The sequence below is a fragment of the Ovis aries genome, chromosome 24 (assembly GCF_016772045.2).
Source record: "Ovis aries strain OAR_USU_Benz2616 breed Rambouillet chromosome 24, ARS-UI_Ramb_v3.0, whole genome shotgun sequence".
Taxonomy (NCBI): domain Eukaryota; kingdom Metazoa; phylum Chordata; class Mammalia; order Artiodactyla; family Bovidae; genus Ovis; species Ovis aries.
The window spans coordinates 27,854,756-27,879,160 of record NC_056077.1 but is presented as its reverse complement, the minus strand read 5'-3'; the positions used below and the strand labels follow the sequence as shown (position 1 = coordinate 27,879,160).

Genomic DNA, 24,405 nt, shown 5'->3' with positions numbered 1-24,405 from the left:
GTGGAGAAAAGGGAACCCTCTTACACTGTTGGTGGGAATGCAAACTAGTACAGCCACTATGGAGAACAGTGTGGAGATTCCTTTAAAAATTGCAAATAGAGTTGCCTTATGACCCAGCAATCCACTTCTGGGCATACACACTGAGGAAACCAGAATTGAAAGAGACACATGTACCCCAATGTTCACTGCAGCACTGTTTATAATAGCCAGGACATGGAAACAACCTAGATGTTCATCAGCAGATGAATGGATAAGAAAGCTGTGGTATATATACACAATGGAATATTACTCAGCCATTAAAAAGAATACATTTGAATCAGTTCTAATGAGATGGATGAAACTTGAGCCAATTATACAGAGTGAAGTAAGCCAGAAAGAAAAACACCAATACAGTATAGTGACACATATATACAGAATTTAGAATGATGGTAATGATGACCCTGTATGCAAGACAGCAAAAGAGACACAGATGTATAGAACGGACTTTTGGACTCTGAGGGAGAGGGAGAGGGTGGGATGATTTGGGAGAATGGCATTGAAACATGTATACTATCATGTAAGAAACGAAGTGCCAGTCTATGTTCGATACAGGATGCTTGGGGCTGGTGCATGGGGATGATTCAGAGAGATGATATGGGGTGGGAGGTGGGAGAGGGATTCAGGATTAGGAGCTCGTATACACCCGTGGTGGATTCATGTCAATGTATGGCAAAACCAATACAGTATTGTAAAGTAAAATAAAGTAAAAATAAAATTAAAAAAAAAATAAAAAAAATAAAAAATAAAAATGGCAGATCTGAAAAGACATTTTTCTGAAGAAGGCATACAGATGGCTAAGACATACATGAAAAAAATGCTCAACATCACTAATCATCAAGGAAATGCAAACCAAAATCACAATGAGCTATCACTTCACACCTGTTGGAATGGCTGTCATCACAAACAGAAGAAATAAGTGTTGCTGAGGATGTGAAGAAAAAGGAAACATTATATACAGTGGAAGAGTAATTGGTACAGCCACTACGGAAAAGAGTAAGGAGTATCCTCAAATTTTTTAATTAAAACTACTGTGATCCCAGCAATCATACTTCTGGGTAAATATCCAAAAGAAATGAAAATACTAACTTGAAAAGGTATCTGGGACTTCCCTGGTGGTTCAGGGGTTAAGAATCCTCCTGCCAGTGTAGGGGACACAAGTTCAATCCCTGGTCTGGGAAAGTCCCACATACTGTAGAGCAACTAAGCCCATGCACCTCAGGTACCGAAGCCCATGCGCCTAGAGACCATGCTCTGCAACAAGAGTAGCCACTGCAGTGAGAAGCCTGTGCACTGCAACTAGAGAGTAGCCCCCGCTCGCCACAACTAGAGAAAGCCCGTGTGCAGCAGTGAAGACCCAGCACAATCAAACATAAATAAATTAGCTTTTAAATGATACTACTGAACTTGTTTTCAAAGCAGAAACAAACTCACAGACATAGAAAACATATTTATGATTACCAAAGAGGAAAGTGGGAGAAGGGATAAATTAAGAAATTGGGATTTATAGATACACACTACTATATGACCAACCTAAATAGCATATTGAAAAGCAGAGACATTACTTTGCCGACTAAGGTCTGTCTAGTCAAGGCTATGGTTTTCCAGTGGTCATATATGGATGCAAGATTTGGACTGTGAAGAAAGCTGAGCACCAAACAATCGATGCTTTTGAAATGTGGTGTTGGAGAAGACTCTCGAGAGTCCCTTGGACTGCAAGGAGATCCAACCAGTCCATTCTGAAGGAGATCAGTCCTGGGATTTCTTTGGAAGGAATGATGCTGAAGCTGAAACTCCAGTACTTTGGCCACCCCATGCGAAGAGTTGACTCATTGGAAAAGACTCTGATGCTGGGAGGGATTGGGGGCAGGAGGAGAAGGGGACGACCGAGGATGAGATGGCTGGATGGCATCACTGACTCAATGGACGCGAGTCTGAGTGAACTCCGAGAGTTGGTGATGGACAGGGAGGCCTGGCGTGCTGTGATTCATGGGGTCGCAAAGAGTCAGACACAACTGAGCGACTGAACTGAACTGAACTGAACTACTATATATAAAACAGATGAACAACAAGGTCCTACTGTGTAGCACAGGGAACTGTATTCAATATCTTATTATAGGCTATAATGGAAAAGAATATGAAAAGGAATATAAATATATATATATACATATATATATATGAGAGAGAGAGAGAACTGAATCACTTTGCTGTACACCAGAAATCAATACAATACTGTAAATTAGCCATACTTCAATTTTAAAAAAAGAAAAAAGATGTACCTCCCAACAGGTACTCATCACAGAGAATAGCCCCCAAATCTTCGCACCTCTTCTCCCGCTTTGTCTCACCCCTCGACTCCAATTAAACAAAAGACCACTTACGGAGGTGAAGGCAGCACTTAAACCTTCCTGAGACATCTCATATTCAAAGGAACTGGTACTTCCTGTCTGCGTACCTGTGAAGAAAAGTACACTCTACATTAAAGAAAGCAGAAGAACCGAGAACAGGGGCTGGAAACCTTAATGCTATAGCAACCAGACAAAAGCAGCCTCAGATGAGAGCCATACAACCCACTCTCCTTATTTTTACATTTCCTCTGTTATGCTTTTGTTTTTCATTTAAGTTACAGTTAATCTACAATATTAATGTCAGTTTCAGGTGACAGCATAGTGATTCAGTATTTTCACAGATTATCCTCCTTTATAGGTTATTGCAAGATAATGGCTATAATTTATATCTTTGTTGCTTATCTAGCCGTATTGCTGTTGTTCAGTCACTAAGTTGTGTCCAACTCTTTGCACCCCCATAAACTGCACCACAATTTATGGTTTCTCTGTCCTTCACTGTCTCCTGGAGTTTGCTCAAATTCATCTCCATTGAGTCTGTGATGCCCTGCAACCGTCTTATCCTCTGTCACTCCCTTCTCCTGCCCTCAATCTTCCCCAGCCTCAGGGTCTTTCCAATGAGTCAGCTCTTTGCATCAGGTGGTCAAAGTATTAGAGTTTCAGCTTCAGTATCAGTCCTTCTAGTGAATTTTCAGAGTTGATTCCCTTTAGGTTTGATCTCCTTGCTGTCCAAGGGACTCCCAAGAGTCTTCTCCAGCACCACAATTCAAAAGCATCGATTCTTTGGTGCTCAGCCTTCTTTATGATCCAACTCTCACATGACTACTAGAAAAACCATAGCTTTGACTATATGGACCATTGTCGGCATGTGGCCCCTTTTTGATACTTATTTTTATTTATTCGGCTGCACTGGCTCTTCGATATGGATGCAGGATCCAGTTCCCTGACCAGGGATCAAACCTTGACTCCCAGGATTGGGAACATGGAGTCTTAACCACTAGACCACCAGGGAAGGCCGCATATGCCCCTTTCAAAGGGATGGTGGCTCTTTGGTTCCAACTATTTTTTGTCCAGTGGGTATACGGTCCTCAAGGTGTCTAATCTTCCAAATTTTCAAGAGAAACCATAAATCCAGACTGTATGTGAACATTCCCCCAATTTTTAAATTCTTTCCTTAAACAAACATTTATTGAACATGCTTCATGCACCAGGCATTATTCTAAGCACTGGAGATGCAGCAGTGAACCAAAGAGACAAATGTTGGCAACACATCCAAATTTGGGGAAAATACCACATGGGATTTGTCCCCCCCCATACCCTCTAATTTTGCAGCCTGTAGCCAAGACTTGCAAAATTAGATCTTTCTATTTCAAAGAAATGGAGCGAGAGGCCAGAGTTGTTGAGAACTGGAGGAAGAAGACAGTTGATGATGACGGTCAGAATGCCAAGGGTTAGGAGGTCCTTGTTTCTAGAGGGAAATACGTGTTTGGGGGTAAGGGGCTGCCTTTGGAGCTGCTCCAGGACTACAAAACCTTAGCTTACCCTCAATCGCAAAGATCTTTTCCTGAAGCTGGTTCTGAATGGTCTTCAGAGCTTCGAAGTTATTCACCTGGAACACGTGATCAGCAGGCGGCTTAGATGCAATAGTATCGAGCTCCTTTCGAGATTTCTTACTGTTAAAAGCATCTCCCACCTGTTACCAAAAAACAGAGGTCGAATCAGACAGTTTCTGGAAGTAGCACTCTCCTCCCGCAAAGAAAATTCTACAGGAAAAGAATCTGAAAATATCTGTCCAAGGAAGGAATGTACTAGAAGGCCCCAGGGACAGGGCTGCCAGGTACAGTGGAGCAGGTTGTACACTCTACATTCTGTCAAGGGGGAAATTGGGGCTGAAATTCAGCCTTTGGTGCATTTTCTGTGCCATGCCTCCTGGCATGGAACTGACCTCTTTTTAGAAGACAGGGAGCTTTCTCCTTCATATGAAGTTGTTTCCCACTTGGCAAGCCAGGGACCCCAGATGATACATCTTTCTATGTCATACAAAATACTGTAGTAGTTTGATGACACCGATGCTCCCAACCCATTACCCCTTCCTGTATCCAAGCCCTTTCCCCAAAACTTTGCTGTGCCCTCCTCCTCCTAGAAGACTATTCTGCTCCATTCATTGTCTCTGGGCTCTGCCACATGTATTGCTTTAGTTCTCAGATGTTATACAGAGGAGGCTTGAAAAAATGTTATACAGAGGCTGTGATACAGAGGCTTGATAAAATGCTTGCAACATTTCTACTTGCTCTTTTTCTCCTCTGCTTTCACCATGAGAACATGCCCAGGCTAGCCCACTGGAGGAAGAGACACATGGAACAGGAGCATCAAGTTACCCCAGCCCCAGGAGACAAACATAGCAACCCTCAGACATGGAGAGAGCCCAGTCAAGATCAGCAGAGCCACCAACAAGCCTGCAGCTGATTACAGACACGTGAGTGAGTCCAGCTGGGACCAGAAAAACTGCCCAGCCTGACCGACAGACTCACTTACCATTTTAAGCCACTGAATGTTGGGATCATTTGTTATACAGCATCATTGCAACAATAGTTCACTGAGACAGGTGCATCTGTGCTAGCAGAGATTACTCTGGCCCCCTTTATTGATGCTTGCAAGTTCAAAGGAGGGTGTGTTTGAGTAGAAACCCACACAAGTATCAAGTCAGAGAGCCACATTTCCTACCCCAATGACGTAGCGAATGATCCCTTTTCTATCAGCTTCAGGGATGACATCCCTATACTCCAAAGGATCGAGATATTTTTCCCCATCTGTGATGACAATCATGATCTTCAGGGCATGATTCCGGGCTCCACTGCTGCTGTGAAACAGTTCTCTTCTATCCAGGGTAAAGGAGAGAAAAGTCAAATTCAAGCAGACAGAGAGATGCACTTAATACCAGGGGAGGAACATCAGCAGTTACAGATGTAACTGGACTCTGTCTAGAAGGTGCTTGTGCTCCCCTGGGACAAACACTGAACTGTAGGTCCGCCAAGATCTGGAAGGGCAGCAGAAGAACAGGAAAGTGGAAGGAAAAGAAGCCTTCATTGCTTTTATATTCTTTGGCATAGGGTGATTTTTTAAATTGAGTATTATTCCTTCTAAATTAAAAAGTTTCATAGCTTATTTATGCCTTCATCACACCTCTCCTACTGGCTCTCCAGCTCATCTTCCTGTACTTTTGTCTCAACTCCTACCCTTGCCTCTAAACACACACACACACATATATATATAGATCAGAGGGAACTTTCCAAAACAAGATATGGGTACATCTTCCCACTGCTGAAAATGTCAATGGATCCATTGGCTTTTCAGTTGCCTTGCTAACCTGGCCTCAACTGATCTTTCTATACTCCCTCCAGCCTTGCTCTCTCTCCCCCTAACCCCTGCCTTGTTGTTGTTGCTTAGTCGCTCAGTCGTGTCCAGCTCTTTGCAACCCCATGGACCATAGCCCACCAGGTTCCTCTGTCCAGGGATTTCCCAGGCAAGAACACTGGAGTGGGTTGCCATTTCCTTCTCCAGGGGATCTTCCCAACCCAGGGATGGAACCCATGCCTCCTGTGTTGGCAGGTGGATTCTTTACCACTGAGCCTCCAGAGAAGCCCTTACTCTCACCTTTACTCACAATTTGTATGTCATGAACATACCAGGCACAGTCCCTCCTCCACACCTAACTCAAACCGCCCCATCCACTGGAAATACCCTCTACCCCAGCCCTTTCTGAACAATACCCCTTTATCCTGCAAAGCTCAGCCAAAAAAAAAAAAAACAAAAACAAAAAAACAAAAAACAAAAAACCTCCTCCTTTCATCCTAAGCAAAGAGGGAAGAGCTTACACTACTTTGCGGATCCCCGTGGCTGTGTGCGTCCTCCCGAACAGCTGTCCTATTGGCCTCACCAGTAATTCCGGGTCTGAGTTTCTCTTGAAATCATTGAAGGTGAAGTGAGTCCGGAAGTCATCCGAGTACTGCATCAGAGCGAACTGGGAACAGGCACCTGGTGTTAGACTGGAGCAGGCCCCCCTCCTCCCACTTACCTATCTCCCAGAAAGCTCTCCATAAATCCTGAAATACTCCAGGCTCCAAATTCTTCCAAATTCTGCCCCATCCCAGCCCTTCTGCCTCACCAGGAGGACAGCGATTGGCCATCCGTTCCCACTTCTTAGCACTAGAACTTAGCCAGAGATAACATATGGGTTTCATGTCCCACACCAACCCCTATCAATTACTGTGCCTGCTTTACAGAGGGCTGCAAAAAGGCTGAAGCTGCATCCAGTCAGAGCAAGACAGCAAATCATGAAAGAAGATGCTGATCAGCTGGCAATTTGGCACCATCTGGACAGGAAATAGGACAGGACCCACCTTAGGCAGGCTGTTCCCTAACCTACCCATTTGCACTCACCAAGGTTTTGGACTTTTGGAATCGACTCATCACAGTTGAGACAAACTTCTTCATCCGATCAAAGTCTACTGGGTCGATGCTACCAGAGCCATCAATCAAAAAGGCAATGTCACTGTCTTGCTGAGGGCACTCTGGGGGAAAAGGGAAAAGAACTGATTAAGTACAAGAGACTCGGGTTCTTTTTTTTTTTTTTTAATCAGCTGTCTGCTGAGCAATGAGAATGAAAGGTAGACAAGATGACAGCCACGCACTTAACTAAAGAAAAACATGGGACAAAGTGGCGTGGGAAACTTTAGTTCATTCTGCTCAAGGCAGGGAAAGTAGAGTTATCACAGCTACCTCATCAGTTCAGTTCAGTCGCTCAGTCGTGTCCGACTCTTTGCGACCCCATGAATTGCAGCACGCCAGGCCTCCCTGTCCATCACCAACTCCCGGAGTTCACTCAGACTCGCATCCATCGAGTCGGTGATGTCATCCAGCCATCTCATCCTCTGTCGTCCCCTTCTCCTCCTGCCCCCAATCCCTCCCAGCATCAGAGTCTTTTCCAATGAGTCAACTCTTCGCATGAGGTGGCCAAAATACTGGAGTTTCAGCTTTAGCATCATTCCCTCCAAAGAAATCCGAGGGCTGATCTCCTTCAGAATGGACTGGTTGGATCTCCTTGCAGTCCAAAGGACTCTCAAGAGTCTTCTCCAACACCACAGTTCAAAAGCATCAATTCTTTGGTGCTCAGCTTTCTTCACAGTCCAACTCTCACATCCATACATGACTGCTGGAAAAACCATAGCCTTGACTAGACGGAACTTTGTTGGCAAAGTAATGTCTCTGCTTTTGAATATGCTATCTAGGTTGGTCATAACTTTTCTTCCAAGGAGTAAGCGTCTTTTAATTTCATGGCTGCAGTCACTATCTGCAGTGATTTTGGAGCCCAAAAATGAATAAGAAATAATTTGCAGACTTCCCTGGTGGTCCAGTGGTTAAGAATCTGACCTCCCAGTGAAACATGGGTTCGATCCCAGGGGCAGGAAGTTTCCACATGCCGCGGGGCAAGCGAGCCCATACGCCACGACTACTAAGCCCACGTGCGCTAGAGCCCATACTCCGAAACGAGAGAAGCCACTAGAATGAGAAGCCTGAGCCCCACACCTAGAGACTAGCCCTTGCTCGCTGCAGCTAGAAAAACACCCCCAACCAGCAATGAAGACCCAGCACAGCCAAAAATAATTTTCTTAAAAAAGAAGAAAAGCCTGGAATGTTTAAGAGTGAAAATTGAAGAGAAACACTGGAACCCAGTTTCCTCACCCTTCTGCACCAAGATTTGTAAATAATCCCCCAGACTACAAGTCCCCAGCCCAGTCCTGACCAGGGCCCTCCAGTCTCACACTGCTCCTCTGTACCCACCTCTGAGGGCCGCTGGGATCCTCCTGGGTTTCTGGAGTAGATTGGATCCAAACAAGAAGCAGAGGCCATTTGCATAAGTGTTCTCCTTGCAAATTTGGTGCACTGTGGGGCCACAGGCCTAAGGGGCAGGGAAACAGTGGGAAAGACTGTCTCTGCTCTCTGTCCTTTCAACCCAGCATCTCCACCCATCAAGACCCCAGGCCTAGCAGCCTTGGGCCCCCAACTCCTTCCCTTGGAACACTCCCATGACCCAAGGCAACTTACCAGCAGCCGGAAAGGGTTGGCAGCAAACGCAATAGACAAGCCCAGGGACATGTTCACAGCCTCTGGGGGAACTGAGAGGACAGATACACACATGGTCAGCCTTGGGGGATGGAAGGGGCTCTGTAAGAGCTAGATGGGCTTCCCTGGCAGCTCAGTGGTAAAGAGTCTGCCTGCCAAAGCAGGAGACCAGGGTTTGATCCCTGGGTCAGGAAGATCCCCTGGAAGGCTAAATGGCAACATACTCCAGTATGCCTGCATGGGAAATTCCATGGACAGAGGAGCCTGGCAGGCTACAGTCCATGGGGTCTCCAAGAGTTGGACATGACTTAGTGATTAAACAACAAGAGCGGGACAGGAGTCACCTCAACCTGGGAGATTCGGAGGTCTGACAGATCCAAAGAGGCATGTAGGTCATAGAAAGGGACAAGGAGGGGGTTGCCTGACAGTGATTGCATACAGCTCAGAGGCAGAGGAGCTGCCCCCATGAGCCACCCACCACAGACCCCAAGACAAAGGCCTGACAAGTCCAGGTGTGTGCAGAGGTCGATGACTCACCCTGCAGGGGGATGGCCTCACACCTGCCCGTGCTGTAGTCACACTGGTAGAGGCCGCCTGTTTGATTAGCAGCCTTTACCTCCTGGGGGGCTCCAACCACCAGCCTGGAGAGAAAGGGATAAGAGGACATGAGGACAACTGGGGAGGAGACCAACGATGGAAGTTCTGCCACTCAGAGGAAAAGTGGGGAGCCCCCTCACAGGGATTCCCCACCTCCCCCCAGCAGGAAGAAGGCTCAGCAAAGAAAAAATGAGGACGTTCTTTTTTAACCATTGTTTGTTTATTGTGACTATTCTCATAATCCAGTCATTTGCATTTATGGTCCCAAGGGTCACTTCAGTAAGTTCAAGAATTTCTAAATCGTGAAGGTAGATAGTCTACCTCCCTAACTTGAAAGCATGTCCCTCTTCCCGTGTCAGGCAAGGATGCAAGACTGCAGAGTGGAAAGGAACAGAGGCCGTGGAGTTTTACTGTCTGAAATCAAAATTTAGTCCCACCCGTACTTCCTGTGTGACCTTGAAGGACTGAATTAATTACCTTATTATTCTTCAATGTTCTCATCTCTAAAATACAGAGAACAGTAGTACCTACCTCAAAGTTATTATCATGATTAAACAAGTTAGTCCATGCACAGTTCCCAAACAGGAAAATGTCTGGGGACTTCCCTGGCAGTGCAGTGGTTAATATTCTGCACTTCCATGTAGAGGGCATGGGTTCAATTCCTGGTCAGGGAACTGAGATCCTGCCTGCAATATGGCACAGCCAAAAAATTTTTTTCTATTTTTTAAAATAGGAAAATGTTTAATCTTGGAGTGAGAAGAGTCCCTCTAAGGAGGACATAATATATCCAGAAGTCATTTTTAAATGAATACAGAACCCTACAAGTTTTTTATTTTTTTATTTTTTATTTTTGATCATGCCACAAGGCATTTGAGATCCTAGTTCACCAACCAAGGGTCAAACCCATGCCCCCTGCCACAGAAGCTCAGCGTCCTAACCACTGGACTGCCAGGGAAGTCTCCCCAACAGTCATTTAAAATAAATTTCTGTATGTGATCTACTACCAAAAACAAAGTCAAAAAATAAATGATAAACTGGGGGAGGGAGATGAATACCCAGACTATTTCCTCAGTAGTCAGATCTCCTGCAAATCAAGAAGAAAAAAAAAAGAGAGAGAAAAATGGACCACAGATAAGGAGGAGAAAAAGTGTTCACAGAAAAGGAAATAAATCTCTCTTAAAAGAAGAAATGCAATTTAAAACTAAATTGAGATACCATTTCTTCCCTATTTGATTTACAAAAATCATTAAGTTTGCTAACACTTTAGGTTGGCTAACTGGTGGGGAAGTAAGTGTTTGCACAAATTTCTGGCGTGAGTGCGAAGTGTTGCCACCATCATAGAAGGTAATCTGGAAAAATCTATTAAAATTACATATGCACATGTACCCTTGGATCCAGCAATCCTAGTTTTAGGAATTTACTTCCAAAATATACTTGCTCATGTACAAAATGCCAGCATTGTTTATAGAGCAAAAGTTTGGAAACAATCCAATGTCTGCTCAGAAAAGATTTAAATGTAACAAAAAAGTAAAGTACAGTATTTCCAAATAATAGATAATAATAAAAATAGAATATGATGTCAGCATAAAAAAGAACAAGGAAGCTCTTACTTATTCAGTAAAATCAGCAAGCTCTGCTAATTTAAAAAAAAATTGCAAAAGACAGTTTAGAGCAGAAGCTGGCAAATTTTTTTCTCAAAAAACGGCTTTATTTCCATAAATATTATTTTTGTAAAAGTAAATATTTTAGGCTTTGCAGGCTATAAAGTCTGTGTCCCAGCCTCCCTGTTCTGCTACTGTGCTCCAGAGCTGCCATAAATAATAAATGAATAGAGATTGTCTTACTAAGTGAAGTAAGTCAGGAAAAAAAATACAATATCACTCATATGTGGAGTCCAGTTTTTAAAAAAAGGTATAAAAATGAATTTACAAAACAGACGCAGACTCACTGATTTCAAAAACAAACTTACGGTTACCAAAAGGGAAACGTAAGCGGGAGAGATAAGTTCGGAATTTACTATTAACACACATACACTGCTGTATATAAATTCGACAACCAAAACAAGGACCTATGGTATATAGTAGAATGAACTCTACTCAATTTTCTGTAATAACCTATACGGGAAAAGAATCTCAAAAATAATGAATCTATGTACATGTATAACCAAACCACTTTGCTGTACATCTAAAACCAGCACAACATTGTAAATCAGCTATACTCCAATAGAAAATTTAAGTATTAGAAAATAATAATCACAATAACAGTAATAATAATAAATGGCAAGTAGGGGGTGGAGTGGCCAATTGTCAATAAAATGTATTTACAAAAATAGGCAACAGGCTGTTGTTTGAGTACAACATGTGCTATAAATTGTGTGCAGGATGGAGGTTAGAAAACTGCGGTCTGTGCAGTGCAAACACCTCTGAAAGAACACACGTGAAACCGCTTACCAGGAACCCTGCTGGGGAGGGAGCTGGGGGGTGAGAGGGAGGAAGAGGTTTTCTATCACACTCTTTCATATCTTTTGAATTTATTAAAATTTATTAAATTTAATAAATTTATTAAATCTTAATTTATTAAATTAAGAAAAAAAGCAAATCAAGGAAATTTCAATTTTTTTCAGGTATGTTGTCTTTTTTTTTAATTGGAGGATAATTACTTTATATCATTGTGTTGGTTTCTGCCATACATCAACATGAATCAGCCATAGGTATACATATGTCCCCTCCCTCTTAAACCTCCCTGCCACCTCCCAGCATATCCGATCACTCTAGGTTGTCACAGAGCCCCAGTTTGAGTTCCCTGAGTCATACAGCAAATCCCCACTGTCTATTTTACATATGGTAATGCACATGTTTCAGCGTTACTCTCTTAACTGTCCCACTCTAGCCTTCCCTCGCTGTGTCCGGAAGTCTGTTCTTTATGTCTGCATCTCCTTTGCTGCCCTGCAAATAGGTTCATCAGTAATTGTCTCTCTAGATTCCATATATGCATGAGTTAATATAAGATCTGTGTTCCTCTCACTTACTTCACCCTGTATAATAGGCTCTAGGTAATATTCCATTGTATACGTTTACCACATCTTTATCCATTCATCAGTCGATGGACATCTAGCTTGCTTCCACGTCCTAGCTAAGTATGTTAAATCTTGGAGGGAAAGTGTGTGGGCAGGGAGTGCCCCTGCAGCCCTTACCGGGATCCCTGAATCTGGACCACGCTCTGCCCGAAGCCCCTTGCGTTGTTTTGGAAGATGACTGCTTTTTCCGTGTCCAGGTTGAACCCATGACATAAGGCCAAGGCTGGAGGGAGAACAAGGGGGTAGAAGTCAGGAGGTGATATGCAAACAGTTAAGAAAGCAGCCTGGGACTTCCCTAGTGGTCCAGTGGTTAAGACTCTGAGCTTCCAATGCAGGGGCACAAGTTCCATCCCCGGTTGAAGAACTAAGATTCCACATGCCACAGAGCTTGGGCAAAAAATTAAATTAAATTAAAAAATAAGAAAGATTAAAAAAAGAAAGAAAGCAGCCTGCTCTCTTGCCCCAAGCATATTCCTGTCAGGATTCAGCCTAACCCCACGTGGAGATGGGTTCCCCTCAGGTCCCACCCTGGAGCAGAGGTCACCACACTCTTTCTATAAAGGGGAACATGCTAAGTCCCTTCAGTCATGTCCAGTTCTTTGCAACCCCATGGACTATAGCCCACCAGGCTCCTCTGTCCCTGAGATTCTCCAGGCAAGGATACTGGAGTGGGTTGCCAAGCCCTTATTCAAGGGATCTTCCTGAAGCAGGGACCGAATCCATGTCTCTCACATCTCTTGTATTGGCAAGCAAGTTCTTTACCTCTAGTGCCACTTGGGAAGCCTTCTATAAAGGGCTCAATAGCAAATATTTTAGGCTTTGCGGACCAAGAGGCAAATGGAATCTAGTTATGTATGTATTTATATAAGAAAAGAAGGGGTTTCCCTGGTGGCTCAGACAGTAAAGAATCTGTTCACAACGTGGGAGACCCAGATTCAATCCCTGAGTCAGGAAAATCCCCTGGAGAAGGGAATGGCAACCCACTCCAGTATTCTTGCTTGGAAAATTCCATGGACAGAGGAGCCTCTCAGGCTACAGTCCATGGGGTCACAAAGAGTTGGACACAACTAAGCGATTACACTTTCACTTTCACGAAAAGAAAAAATGCATTTTTCATGAAGGAAATTCAAAATAGAATAATTGAGTAAAAGTTCTTTTAATACGACTTTGCTGATGAGACAGATGAAATTTTGCAGGATTTAAAGTTAGTGTTCCTTGTCATGGATTAATACAAATATTCATCTGGATCTCATAGCTCCAAACATTCATCTGGGACCCATGTACAAAAACACATAATGAGTCCTCACATTATGCCCCCAGACCACAGTTTGCTGACTCCTCGCCTTAGAACACCAATATCGGGTATAACGGGAGAAATTTTGATATACTGAGCTATGGGAAGTCATTCTGGCTTCTGTGCAAGATAAGCCACTTCAGTTGTGTCCGACTCTTTGTGATTCCATGGACTGTAGCCCACCAGGCTCCTCTGTCCATGGTATTCTTGCAAGGATACTGGATTGGGTTGCTCTGTCCTCCTCCAGATCTCCCAGTAGGATGTTTGATCCAGGAGACACAGATTTGACCCCTGGTCCGGAAAGGTCCCACATGCTGCAGGGCAGCTACGCCCAGGCGCCGCAGCCACAGGAGCCATGTGCCTTACAGCCGGCGCTCTACCTCAGGAGAAACCACCACAATGAGAATCTCGGGCACCGCAGCTAGAGAGTGGCCCCTGCTTGCCGCAACTAGAGAAAGTCTGCATGCAGCAGTGAAGACCCAGTGCAGTCAAAACTAAATAAAATTTTTAAAATAAAAAACAAAGATGAAATACTTCCTTTCCTGGGATGCCAATGCTGTTCCTGCTTTGATGATAAGACTTCCTTCCCAGGTGCCAAGCCCATACCAACTTTCTGTGTACCTGATGATCTGTTTGGCTTTCATGTCTTTTGAAACCTCAAAAGAATGCATCCCTGACTTGTTTGATGTGCTTTCTTCTGACAAGATATAAAACTATGCCCCAAACCCTGCTTCTCTGGAGCAGTTCCTCCGAATTCTCAGGAGGCTGTCTCCTGGGCTATAGTCCTCAGTTTGACTCAGACAAACAAACAAACCTCTTTTCTTGTTTATTGATTATGTCCATCAACAGGTACATTCAGCCCCTCTCTGAGCCCCACCCTAGGTTCCCACTCCACTGATTTGCCCAACCATAAGTTCCTAAAGACTCCATTAGGTAATTTCCTCCCTGTGCAACTCACAAGCATTTCTTTCCCCTCTTTGGCTCACACACCACAAAACAGACAAAAAAGGAAAACGAACTCGAATCATTTCAGTCAGTCAGTCATTCGACAAACATTTACACCTGGGTCCTTGGAAAAGAGGAGACAAATAGGAGGTGAGATGGAATCCAAGAAAAAGCACTCTGAGAAGAGAAGCCAAGATCTACTGTGCACCCTTCAATATGTCTTTTCACCTCTCTACACCTCAGTTTCCTCATTTGTGAAGACGGGACCAACCAAACCAGGGCATACTCTATGAACCGAGTCATTTATCCAAGCCTCTGTGACCATCCCATTTCAGTCTAGCTCTACTTCATGAATCCCTTCACCTTCCTCCAATCCCCTTTGGCTCTCCCCAGTCTCACTCCTAAGTATTCTGGACACTTTGTCTCCACTCACAAACTCACAAACTCCCCTCCTCCTCCCCAGAGGACCCCCAGCTCCAGGCACACCTGTTAGTAGAAGGATTCTGTGATTCATAGCTGGAAGCAGCAGGAACCGTGAGGCCGCAGGCACCACTGAGCCACTTCAAGGAAGCCACTAAAGCCAGGAAGGACAAAAACAGAGAAGTAGGAGGCAGAAGCCTGTCAGACTCAAAGGAAGAGGGCGGAGGCTCAGTGAGCACACAGTCCCGCCTGACTTTCCTATCCAGGCTGTGTGCACACAGCCTGGGCTTCTTCCCTACCCAGCTCCCTGGCCCAAACCATCAGGGTCCATATCCCAAAGTTATCTTTGTTTGCCCACCTGCTTTTAGAGTTGGCCAAAACGTTATGAAAAACAAAGAATAGACTGAGGACCTACCTCCCAGAACATGTCTCCCTGAAGCACGGTTTGCAAAATGTCCCTCCCTCCCGCCCAAGAAGCTGTCTTCTGGTGTGGCCATCAATAAGGACAACTCAGGTACAGGGACATCTGGTGATTTTTGAATATTATTTTGCTTTAAAAAAATGTCTCAAATGCTTTTGCCCAGGAATTTTCACTTCCAAGAATTTATCTTGGTTCTTTCATGCTGGTCCAGTGGCTAAGACTCTGCACATCTAATGATGCCGAGGGCCCAGGTTTGATCCCTGGTCAGGGGACTAGACCACAGGCCTCAACTAAGGAAACGTGTGCTGCAAGTAAGACACGGCATAGCCAAATAAATAAATGTGTTTTAATTTATTTTAAGTTTATCCTAAGAAATAGCTGAGAAGTACAGTCAAAGACGTCTGCACAAACTGTTTTCAAGGACACAGGAGCATAATTTTCATGAAATATATAGAACCCCAAACCATACCTTGTGTCTATCCGCTAATGCGGTCCCCAAGCCAACCATTTTTCAATCTCTCTCAAATATATTCTCTCTTGCCCTTGTTCTGCTTTAATAACCAGTGCAAAGAAATGTGTGTTAGTCACTCAGCTGTGTCCGACTCTTTGCGACCCCATGGATTGTAGCCCACCAGGCTCCTCTGTCCATGGAATTCTCCAGACAAGAATACTGGAATGAGTGGCCATTCCCTTCTCCAGGAGGTCTTCCTGACCCAGGAATTGAACCCGGGTCTCCTGCATTGCAGGCAGACTCTATCATCTGAGCCACCAGGGAAGCCTACTCTCTGAAAAAAATTCCATTAAAATTCTGAACATTTTGTTTTCAAATTACCTGTTTAAAGATACGAGTGTGGGAGCTTCCCTGGTAGCTCAGCAGCAAAGAACCCATCTGCCCAGGCAAGAGACACAGGTTCGATCACCGACACAGGAAGATCCCACATGACATGGAGCAGCAGTCCTAAGCCCGTGCATCAGGACTACTGAGCCTGGGCTCTAGAGCCAAGGAGTCGCAACTACTGAAGCCTGCATGCCCTACAGCCTGTGCTCTACAACAAAAGAAGCCACTACAATGAGAAGCCTGGGCACTGCAACCAGAGAAAGCCCCGGAAGTGAAAGTCGCTCAGTCGTATCCAGCTTTTTGTGACCCTATGGACTCCTATACAGTCCATGGAATTCTCCAGGCCAGAATACTAGAGTGGGTAGCCTTTTCATTCTCCAGGGGATTTTCCCAACCCAGGGATCAAACCCAGGTCTCCCACATTGCAGGAGGATTCTTTACCAACTGAGCTATCAGGGAAGCCCAGAGAAAGCCCATACACAGCAACAAAGACCCAGCACAGCCAAAAAGAAATTAATTAATTAAATCATTTTTAAAAGATTTTAGATACATGTGTGTAGGAAAACCAAAACATTTACGGCATTTGTTGCCTGATCACAGGACAATGAGTCTGTTCTTCTCTATTGCCACACAGCAAACTACTCCAAATCTTACCAACTTCAAACAGCAACTTCTCTTTTTTAAATTTGTTTAATTGAAATAGAGTTGATTTACATGGACAGCAAAGTGACTCAGTTTTACATACATAGAATAGCTTGCATCTGCTAATCCCAAAGCTCCCAGTCCATTTCCTTCCCCCTACCCACTCCCCATTGGCAACCACAAGTCTGAAATAACATCTCATTGTATCATGGTGCCGTGGATTGTCTAGCCCCAGCACTTCCCACCAGGGAATCTCAGATAACTGCAGTCATGACTGGGGCTGGAGTCCTTGAAGGCTCAGCTGGGCTGGACTTTCAAAATAGATCACTCCCATGGCTGGAAGTTGGTGCTGGCTGTAGGCACGGAGCTTGGTTGGGGCTGTCAGCTGTAGGACCTCCATGTGGCTTCTCTGTGTGGCTTGGGCTACTCACAGCAGAGTGGTTAGACCTCAAGGGTAAATATTCCAAGAGATAAAAATGGAAAGTTTCCAGTCTCTTAAGGCGTTGATCTGGAAACTGTCACAGAGTCACTTCCACCATATTCTATTAGTCAAGTAGTCATAGACCTCAACCTCCAAGAGAGGGAGCACAGATCTCATCTCTCAATGTGTTAAAGAAATTGTGATCAACTTTTAATCTGCCACAGGGTGATTTTCATTTCCTTCTCTATATATTTTCGTACTTAAAACTTTCATACCAAAAAAAGGATGATGCTTGAAATCAGAAAGAAAAGAAAAACACCAATAAATAAATGACACCATGTCTGTACTTTTTAGCAGGAAAAGGAGCTGAGGAAAAACAAATACAGCCATCAGCTCAGGATGAGAAGATACCAGCAAGGGTGTGGGGACATAGTTTAATAAATCAGCTGGGTTTATTTTTGGTGAAAGGCTTTCATACTCTGATTACCACAAGAAGTTGCTCGGCCATCACAGACCCTCCTTTCCCAGAACAGTGGCCAAGGGACCACTTTAAAGGCCAATGGAAAAATCACAGAAAGATTGTCCAACTCCCAGAGCCTTTCTTAATGACCCATCTAGATGTGCACCTGACCAGGTGATCACAGGTGGGCATCTAGCAACATAGGCTTTTATGCATTCCCTCCCACCCATCCCCTTAGTCCTACTCTTGACAAAATCTTAGCTTGGTTCTGCTGTAAACAGACCCTGAGACAAGGATTCGAGTGCAAGTAATTTATTTGAGAGGTGATCTAGGAAACACTGGTGAAGAAATGGGGATGGAAAAGAACCATAAAAGTGGTGAGACAAAACAAGTTCCCTCTGTAGACAATTAGAATTTAATATACTGAGGAAATCTGAAATCCAGAGTAGAACATGCCTCAGAGTTATCCACTTGAGAGAAGGGGGAGATTGCAGGACTTCCCTGGTGGTCCAGAGGTTGACTCTTTACTTTCAATGCAGGGGGTTCAGGCTCCCTTCCTGGTTGGGGAACTAAGATCCCACATGCCCTGGGATGTAGCCAAAAATCTTTTTTTTTTTTAAAAGAGGAGAGGGGACCATATTCTTATCCACAACCCACATCAGCTATTAGTGGAGGACTGCCGTCTGGGAAAGCCTTACTTCTCTAGTGCATCCAACCTGCCCTACCCCAAGACAGAGAAGGCTCCAGGAACCATAGAGAGCCTATAGGCAGGCAGGTGCTGGCAGCTAGAAGCCTGGGCAGCTTGCATGAGAATGATAAGCGCTGATGGGATGTGAATGGCACAATTGCAGCACCTGCTACAGATACTCAGATGCTTTTTCATTAACATTCATCATTATATTAAGTTATATATTTATTTAGTTTATCTACTCTCTGACTCCCCAGCTAGAATGTAAAAGCTCCAGAGAGTAGAGATTCTTGTGTGTCTTGCTAATCACTCTGGTTCGTATGAGTTCTTCCCCCTAGGAAATTGATTTGACCAGGGAGAGAATTCTGGGAAGAGGGCAGAGTAGGAAGCACCAAGAATCCCTCCTCCCCATCGAGATGGCAATTGTGCCAGCAGAATCTTGCTAATGTAATCATTTAGGAGCTCTAGAGTCTAGTCAAAGACCTGTGCTTCACTTCAGTGTATTTCTGCTTTTAGCACCGTAGCAGCTACCAAAGCGTAGTTGCACCAGTTGTGTCCAACTCTTTGAGAACCCATGGACTATAGCCCACCAGGCTCCTCTGTTGATGGGATTCTCCAGACAAGAATACTGGAATGGGTTGCCATTCCCTTCTCCAGGGGTTCTTTCCCACCCAGCGATCAAAACCAGGTCTCCCTCATTGCAGGCAGATTCTTTACTGTCTGAGCCATCAACCCTTCACCAACAACCCTTTGGGCCCTTTGCAAGCTTCCCAGGAGCAGGTTGTGTACAACTATTAGGAGCCAAGGTGAATGATAAGAACCTGTCCATTGATAACGCCGATCATGGAATTCTAATTACCAAAGCTTCAAAACTTGAAATAATTTGAGTGAATGGATGTTCCTAACATCAAATCCATCTAAACAGAAAAGAAGGCACCTTGTTGGGATAGAATAAAAACAACCACCATTTGCCTGGTGATTCACAGGTCACTTTCACAGACATAATCTCTTTTGATACTCACATTCAAACTATGAGTTATTATTAATTATAACTGCCATTTCTCTTGTGAAGAAATTCTTATGTTTGATGCAACCAAATTTATTATTAGCCTTTTCTGTGACTTGCTTAAAAAACCTCCAGAGTTAGATAAACTTATTTTCATCAATATATTCTTCTCATATACCTCTGTTATTTAATTTCTTACTTTGTGTAGAGTTGAATTTTTTTGTGGGCAGTGTGAAATAGGAAATCCAATTTCAGTTTTGTCCATAGTAATAATTTTGTTTCCTCTTTTTTATCTATATATTCTTCTCAAATACTTCTTTTACTTCTGTCATTTAATCTCTTACATTATGTAGAGTTGAGTTTTTTGTGTGCAGTGTGAATAGGAAGCCTAATTTCATTTTTGTCCATATGAACAAAAAATTTCCCAGTTCTTTTTTTAATCTATATATTCTTCTCAAATACTTCTTTTACTTCTGTTACTTAATTTCTTACTTTGTTTAGAGTTGAATTTTTTGTACACAGGTGAAATAGGAAACCCAATTTCATTTTGTCCATATGAACAAATAATTTTCCAGTTCCTTTTTTTTTTTTTTTTTGGCAATGCTGGGTCTTCGTTGTGGCTTGATGCCACAATAGTTGCTGCCTGCGGGCTTAGTTGCCCCACAGCATGTGGGATCTTAGTTCCCTAACCAGCAATCCATCGAATCTTCATCTCTTGCTTTGGAAGGTGGATTCCTAATCACTGGACCACCAGAGATGTCCCTCCAGTTCCACTTATTGAAAAGAGCTTAAAATAAGCTTTTAGAAGGAAATTTGAATTTCCTATATTTGGCAAATTTTTCTTTTACTGTTCATCTATTTTCTATTCAAGTGAATATAATGGAAGATTCCAGTATTATGTATCAACCCTATGCAATTATTTTCTCTGTGAGTCTGAGTAAATTGAGGTATCCAGAACCCACAGCCCAACTCTGTGGAAACCATTTCAAAGAGAAAAAACTTTTCTTGCCTCTCCAAGAGCGAAAACAATTGGCAGGAGGAACATCCAGTCAAAATTCTATTTCCTACAAAAGAGGAAGAAGAGTCAACCGACAAAAGAGTCATCATGTGCAGAAAGTATGAAAACCCAGGACCATTCACTGATAACTTGAACTTAACCTTATTCAGCAAAACCAACATATAAAAGTCTTATTTATTTCTTATTCATCTAAGACTGATTAATTATCTAATTAGAAAAGATAATAGGAAAAACATCATTCATAAACCAAAAGGCTATAAAACACCTAAGCATAAATCTAAAGCAAAATAGGTGAAACTATATATGTACTTTTTTAACTGTTAGTCTTTCCTGAAGGACACAGAAGAATAGAGACAGATGCCATATTCCTGGATGATAAGGCTTCAGTTCAGTTCAGTTGCTCAGTCGTGTCCGACTCTTTGCGACCCCATGAATTGCAGCACGCCAGGCCCCCCTGTCCATCACCAACTCCCAGAGTTCACTCACACTCAGGTCCATTGAGTCAGTGATGCCATCCAGCCATCTCATCCTCTGTCGTCCCCTTCTCCTCCTGCCCCCAATCCCTCCCAGCATCAGAGTCTTTTCCAATGAGTCAGTTCTTCTCATGAGGTGGCCAAAGTACTGGAGTTTCAGCTTTAGCATCATTCCTTCCAAAGAAATCTCAGGGCTGATCTCCTTCAGAATGGACTGGTTGGATCTCCTTGCAGTCCAAGGGACTCTCGAGAGTCTTCTCCAACACCACAGTTCAAAAGCATCAATTCTTCGACGCTCAGCCTTCTTCACAGTCCAACTCTCACATCCGTGCATGACTACTGGAAAAACCATAGCCTTGACTAGACGGACCTTAGTCGGCAAAGTAATGTCTCTGCTTTTGAATATACTACCTAGGTTGGTCATAACTTTTCTTCCAAGGAGCAAGGCTTGGCTGCAGTCACCATCTGCAGTGATTTTGGAGCCCAAAACAATCAAGTCTGACACTGTTTCCACTGTTTCCCCATCTATTTCCCATAAAGTGATGGGACCGGATGCCATGATCTTCGTTTTCTGAATGTTGAGCTTTAGGCCAACTTTTCACTCTCCACTTTCACTTTCATCAAGAGGCTTTTCTGCCATAAGGGTGGTGTCACCTGCATATCTGAGGTGATTGATATTTCTCCCGGCAATCTTGATTCCAGCTTGTGTTTCTTCCAGTCCAGCGTTTCTCATGATGTACTCTGCATAGAAGTTAAATAAGCAGGGTGACAATATACAGCCTTGACATACTCCTTCTCCTATTTGGAACCAGTCTGTTGTTCCATGTCCAGTTCTAACTGTTGCTTCCTGACCTGCATACAGATTTCTCAAGAGGCAGGTCAGGTGGTCTGGTATTTCCATCTCCTTCAGAATTTTCCACAGTTTATTGTGATCCACACAGTCAAAGGCTTTGGCATAGTCAATAAAGCAGAAATAGATGTTTTTCTGGAACTCTCTTGCTTTTTCCATGATCCAGCAGATGTTGGCAATTTGATCTCTGGTTCCTCTGCCTTTTCTAAAACCAGCTTGAACATCAGGAAGTTCACGGTTCACGTATTGCTGAAGCCTGGCTTGGAGAATTTTGAGCATTACTTTACTAGCATGTGAGACGAATGCAATTGTGCGGTAGTTTGAGCATTCTTTGGCATTGCCTTTCTTTGGGATTGGAATGAAAACTGACCTTTTCCAGTCCTGTGGCCACTGCTGAGTTTTCCAAATTTGTTGGCATATTGAGTGCAACACTTTCACAGCATCATCTTTCAGGATTTGAAATAGCTCAACTGGAATTCTATCACCTCCACTAGCTTTGTAGTGATGCTTTCCAAGGCCCACCTGACTTCACATTCCAGGATGTCTGGCTCTAGGTTAGTGATCACACCATCATGATTATCTGGGTCGTGAAGATCTGTTTTGTACAGTTCTTCTGTGTATTCTTGCCACCTCTTCTTAATATCTTCTGCTTCTGTTAGGCCCATACCATTTCTGTCCTTTATCGAGCCCATCTTTTCATGAAATATTCCCTTGGTATCTCCAATTGTCTTGAAGAGATCTCTAGTCTTTCCCATTCTGTTCTTTTCCTCTATTTCTTTGCATTGATCACTGAAGAAGGCTTTCTTATCTCTTCTTGCTATTCTCTGGAACTCTGCATTCAGATGCTTATCTTTCCTTTTCTCCTTTGCTTCTCACCTCTCTTCTTTTCACAGCTATTTGCAAGGCCTCCCCAGACAGCCATTTTGCTTTTTTGCATTTCTTTTCCATGGGGATGGTCTTGATCCCTGTCTCCTGTACAATGTCACGAACCTCATTCCATAGTTCATCAGGCACTCTATCTATCAGATCTAGACCCTGAAATCTATTTCTCACTTCCACTGTATAATCATAAGGGATTTGATTTAGGTCATACCTGAATGGTCTAGCAGTTTTCCCTACTTTCTTCAATTTGAGTCTGAATTTGGTAATAAGGAGTTCATGATCTGAGCCACAGTCAGCTCCTGGTCTTGTTTTTGTTGACTGTAGAGCTTCTCCATCTTTGGCTGCAAAGAATAGAATCAATCTGATTTTGGTGCTGACCATCTGGTGATGTCCATGTGTAGAGTCTTCTCTTGTGTTGTTGGAAGAGGGTGTTTGCTATGACCAGTGCATTTTCTTGGCAAAACTCTATTCGTCTTTGCCCTGCTTCATTCCGCATTCCAAGGCCAAATTTGCCTGTTACTCCAGATGTTTCTTGACTTCCTACTTTTGCATTCCAGTCCCCTATAATGAAAAGGATATCTTTTTTGGGTGTTAGTTCTAAAAGGTCTTGTAGGTCTTCATAAAACCGTTCAACTTCAGCTTCTTCAGCGTTACTGGTTGGGGCATAGACTTGGATAACTGTGATATTGAATGGTCTGCCTTGGAGATGAACAGAGATCATTCTGTCATTTTTGAGGCTGCATCCAAGTACTGCATTTTGGACTCTTTTGTTGACCATGATGGCTACTCCGTTTCTTCTAAGGAATTCCTGCCTGCAGTAGTGGATGTAACGGTCATCTGAGTTAAATTCACCCATTCCAGTCCATTTTAGTTCGCTGATTCCTAGAATGTCGACGTTCACTCTTGCCATCTGTTTGACCACTTCCAACTTGCCTTGATTCACGGACCTGACATTCCAGGTTCCTAATAAGGCTTAATTAACATTATAAAGATATCAGTTCTCCATCAGATTACTCAGCAATTCACTGTAACCTCACCCAACAGGATTATTATCAATTTAATGTGCTAATTCTAAAATTCACCTAGGGACTTCCCTGGTGGTCCAGTGATTAAGGATTCACCTGGCAATGCAGGAGATGCCAGTACAATCACTGGTTGGGGAACTAGGTCCCACATGCCTCCAGGCAACTAAGCCATTGAGCCATAACCACTAAGCCTGCTCACCACAACTACTAGAGTCCATGTGCCACAATGAAAGACTCCACATGACGCAACAGACATCCTGAGTGTCAACACTAAGACCCAGTGCAGCCAAACAAATAAAGAAATTCCTTTTTAAAATAAAAATGTAAATAAATAAAATTCACCTCAAAGAGAAAACACACAAGAATAGCCTAGAAAATTATGAAGCATAACCTATTTACATAACTCTGTGTCATAGCCAAATATGCCCTATCACAGTACTACCCTAAAATCAGATAAGCAGAAGTTAAAGGTATTGGTTCTGGAAGAAAACACATAAGACCGATGGAATGAATGTTGGGTGTTTATATAGAAATCTGATATCCATCAGGCTAACGTGTTTCTCAACGAAAAAGCAAACAAACTTTATTTGATCCCACTTTCCTCACCAACCACTGCCCCAGTTTTTTTTGTTTTTGGTTTTGCTTCCCTTTTGCAAAACAGGTTCCAAAACATGTATCTGTATTTTTTGCTGTGCCTGCCCCTCCCCCTCACCCTTGAACCGGTTCCAATCCAGCGTTTGCTCCACCCCATCTTTCACTGCACCAAAACTGTTTTGACACCAAGGATACCTGATTGACTAGGGAGTGGGTTTGTGATCTTCATCTTAAGGGATTCCGCAGCAGCT

General features: G+C 43.4%; 1 protein-coding gene across 1 annotated transcript in view; it reads right to left on the bottom strand.

Moving 5' to 3' along the window:
* ITGAM (integrin subunit alpha M) overlaps positions 1 to 14,919 on the bottom strand; it is a gene marked incomplete at its 5' end in the record, with an annotated part of 43,204 nt that extends 28,285 nt beyond the window's left edge. The window contains 10 exon segments of the mRNA NM_001082593.1: positions 2,418 to 2,491; positions 3,924 to 4,074; positions 5,106 to 5,259; positions 6,257 to 6,402; positions 6,822 to 6,952; positions 8,223 to 8,340; positions 8,487 to 8,557; positions 9,042 to 9,145; positions 12,295 to 12,400; positions 14,903 to 14,919. Of these exon segments, the coding sequence (NP_001076062.1) occupies positions 2,418 to 2,491; positions 3,924 to 4,074; positions 5,106 to 5,259; positions 6,257 to 6,402; positions 6,822 to 6,952; positions 8,223 to 8,340; positions 8,487 to 8,557; positions 9,042 to 9,145; positions 12,295 to 12,400; positions 14,903 to 14,919 (1,072 nt within the window).
* Between the last annotated feature and the right edge of the window lie 9,486 nt (positions 14,920 to 24,405).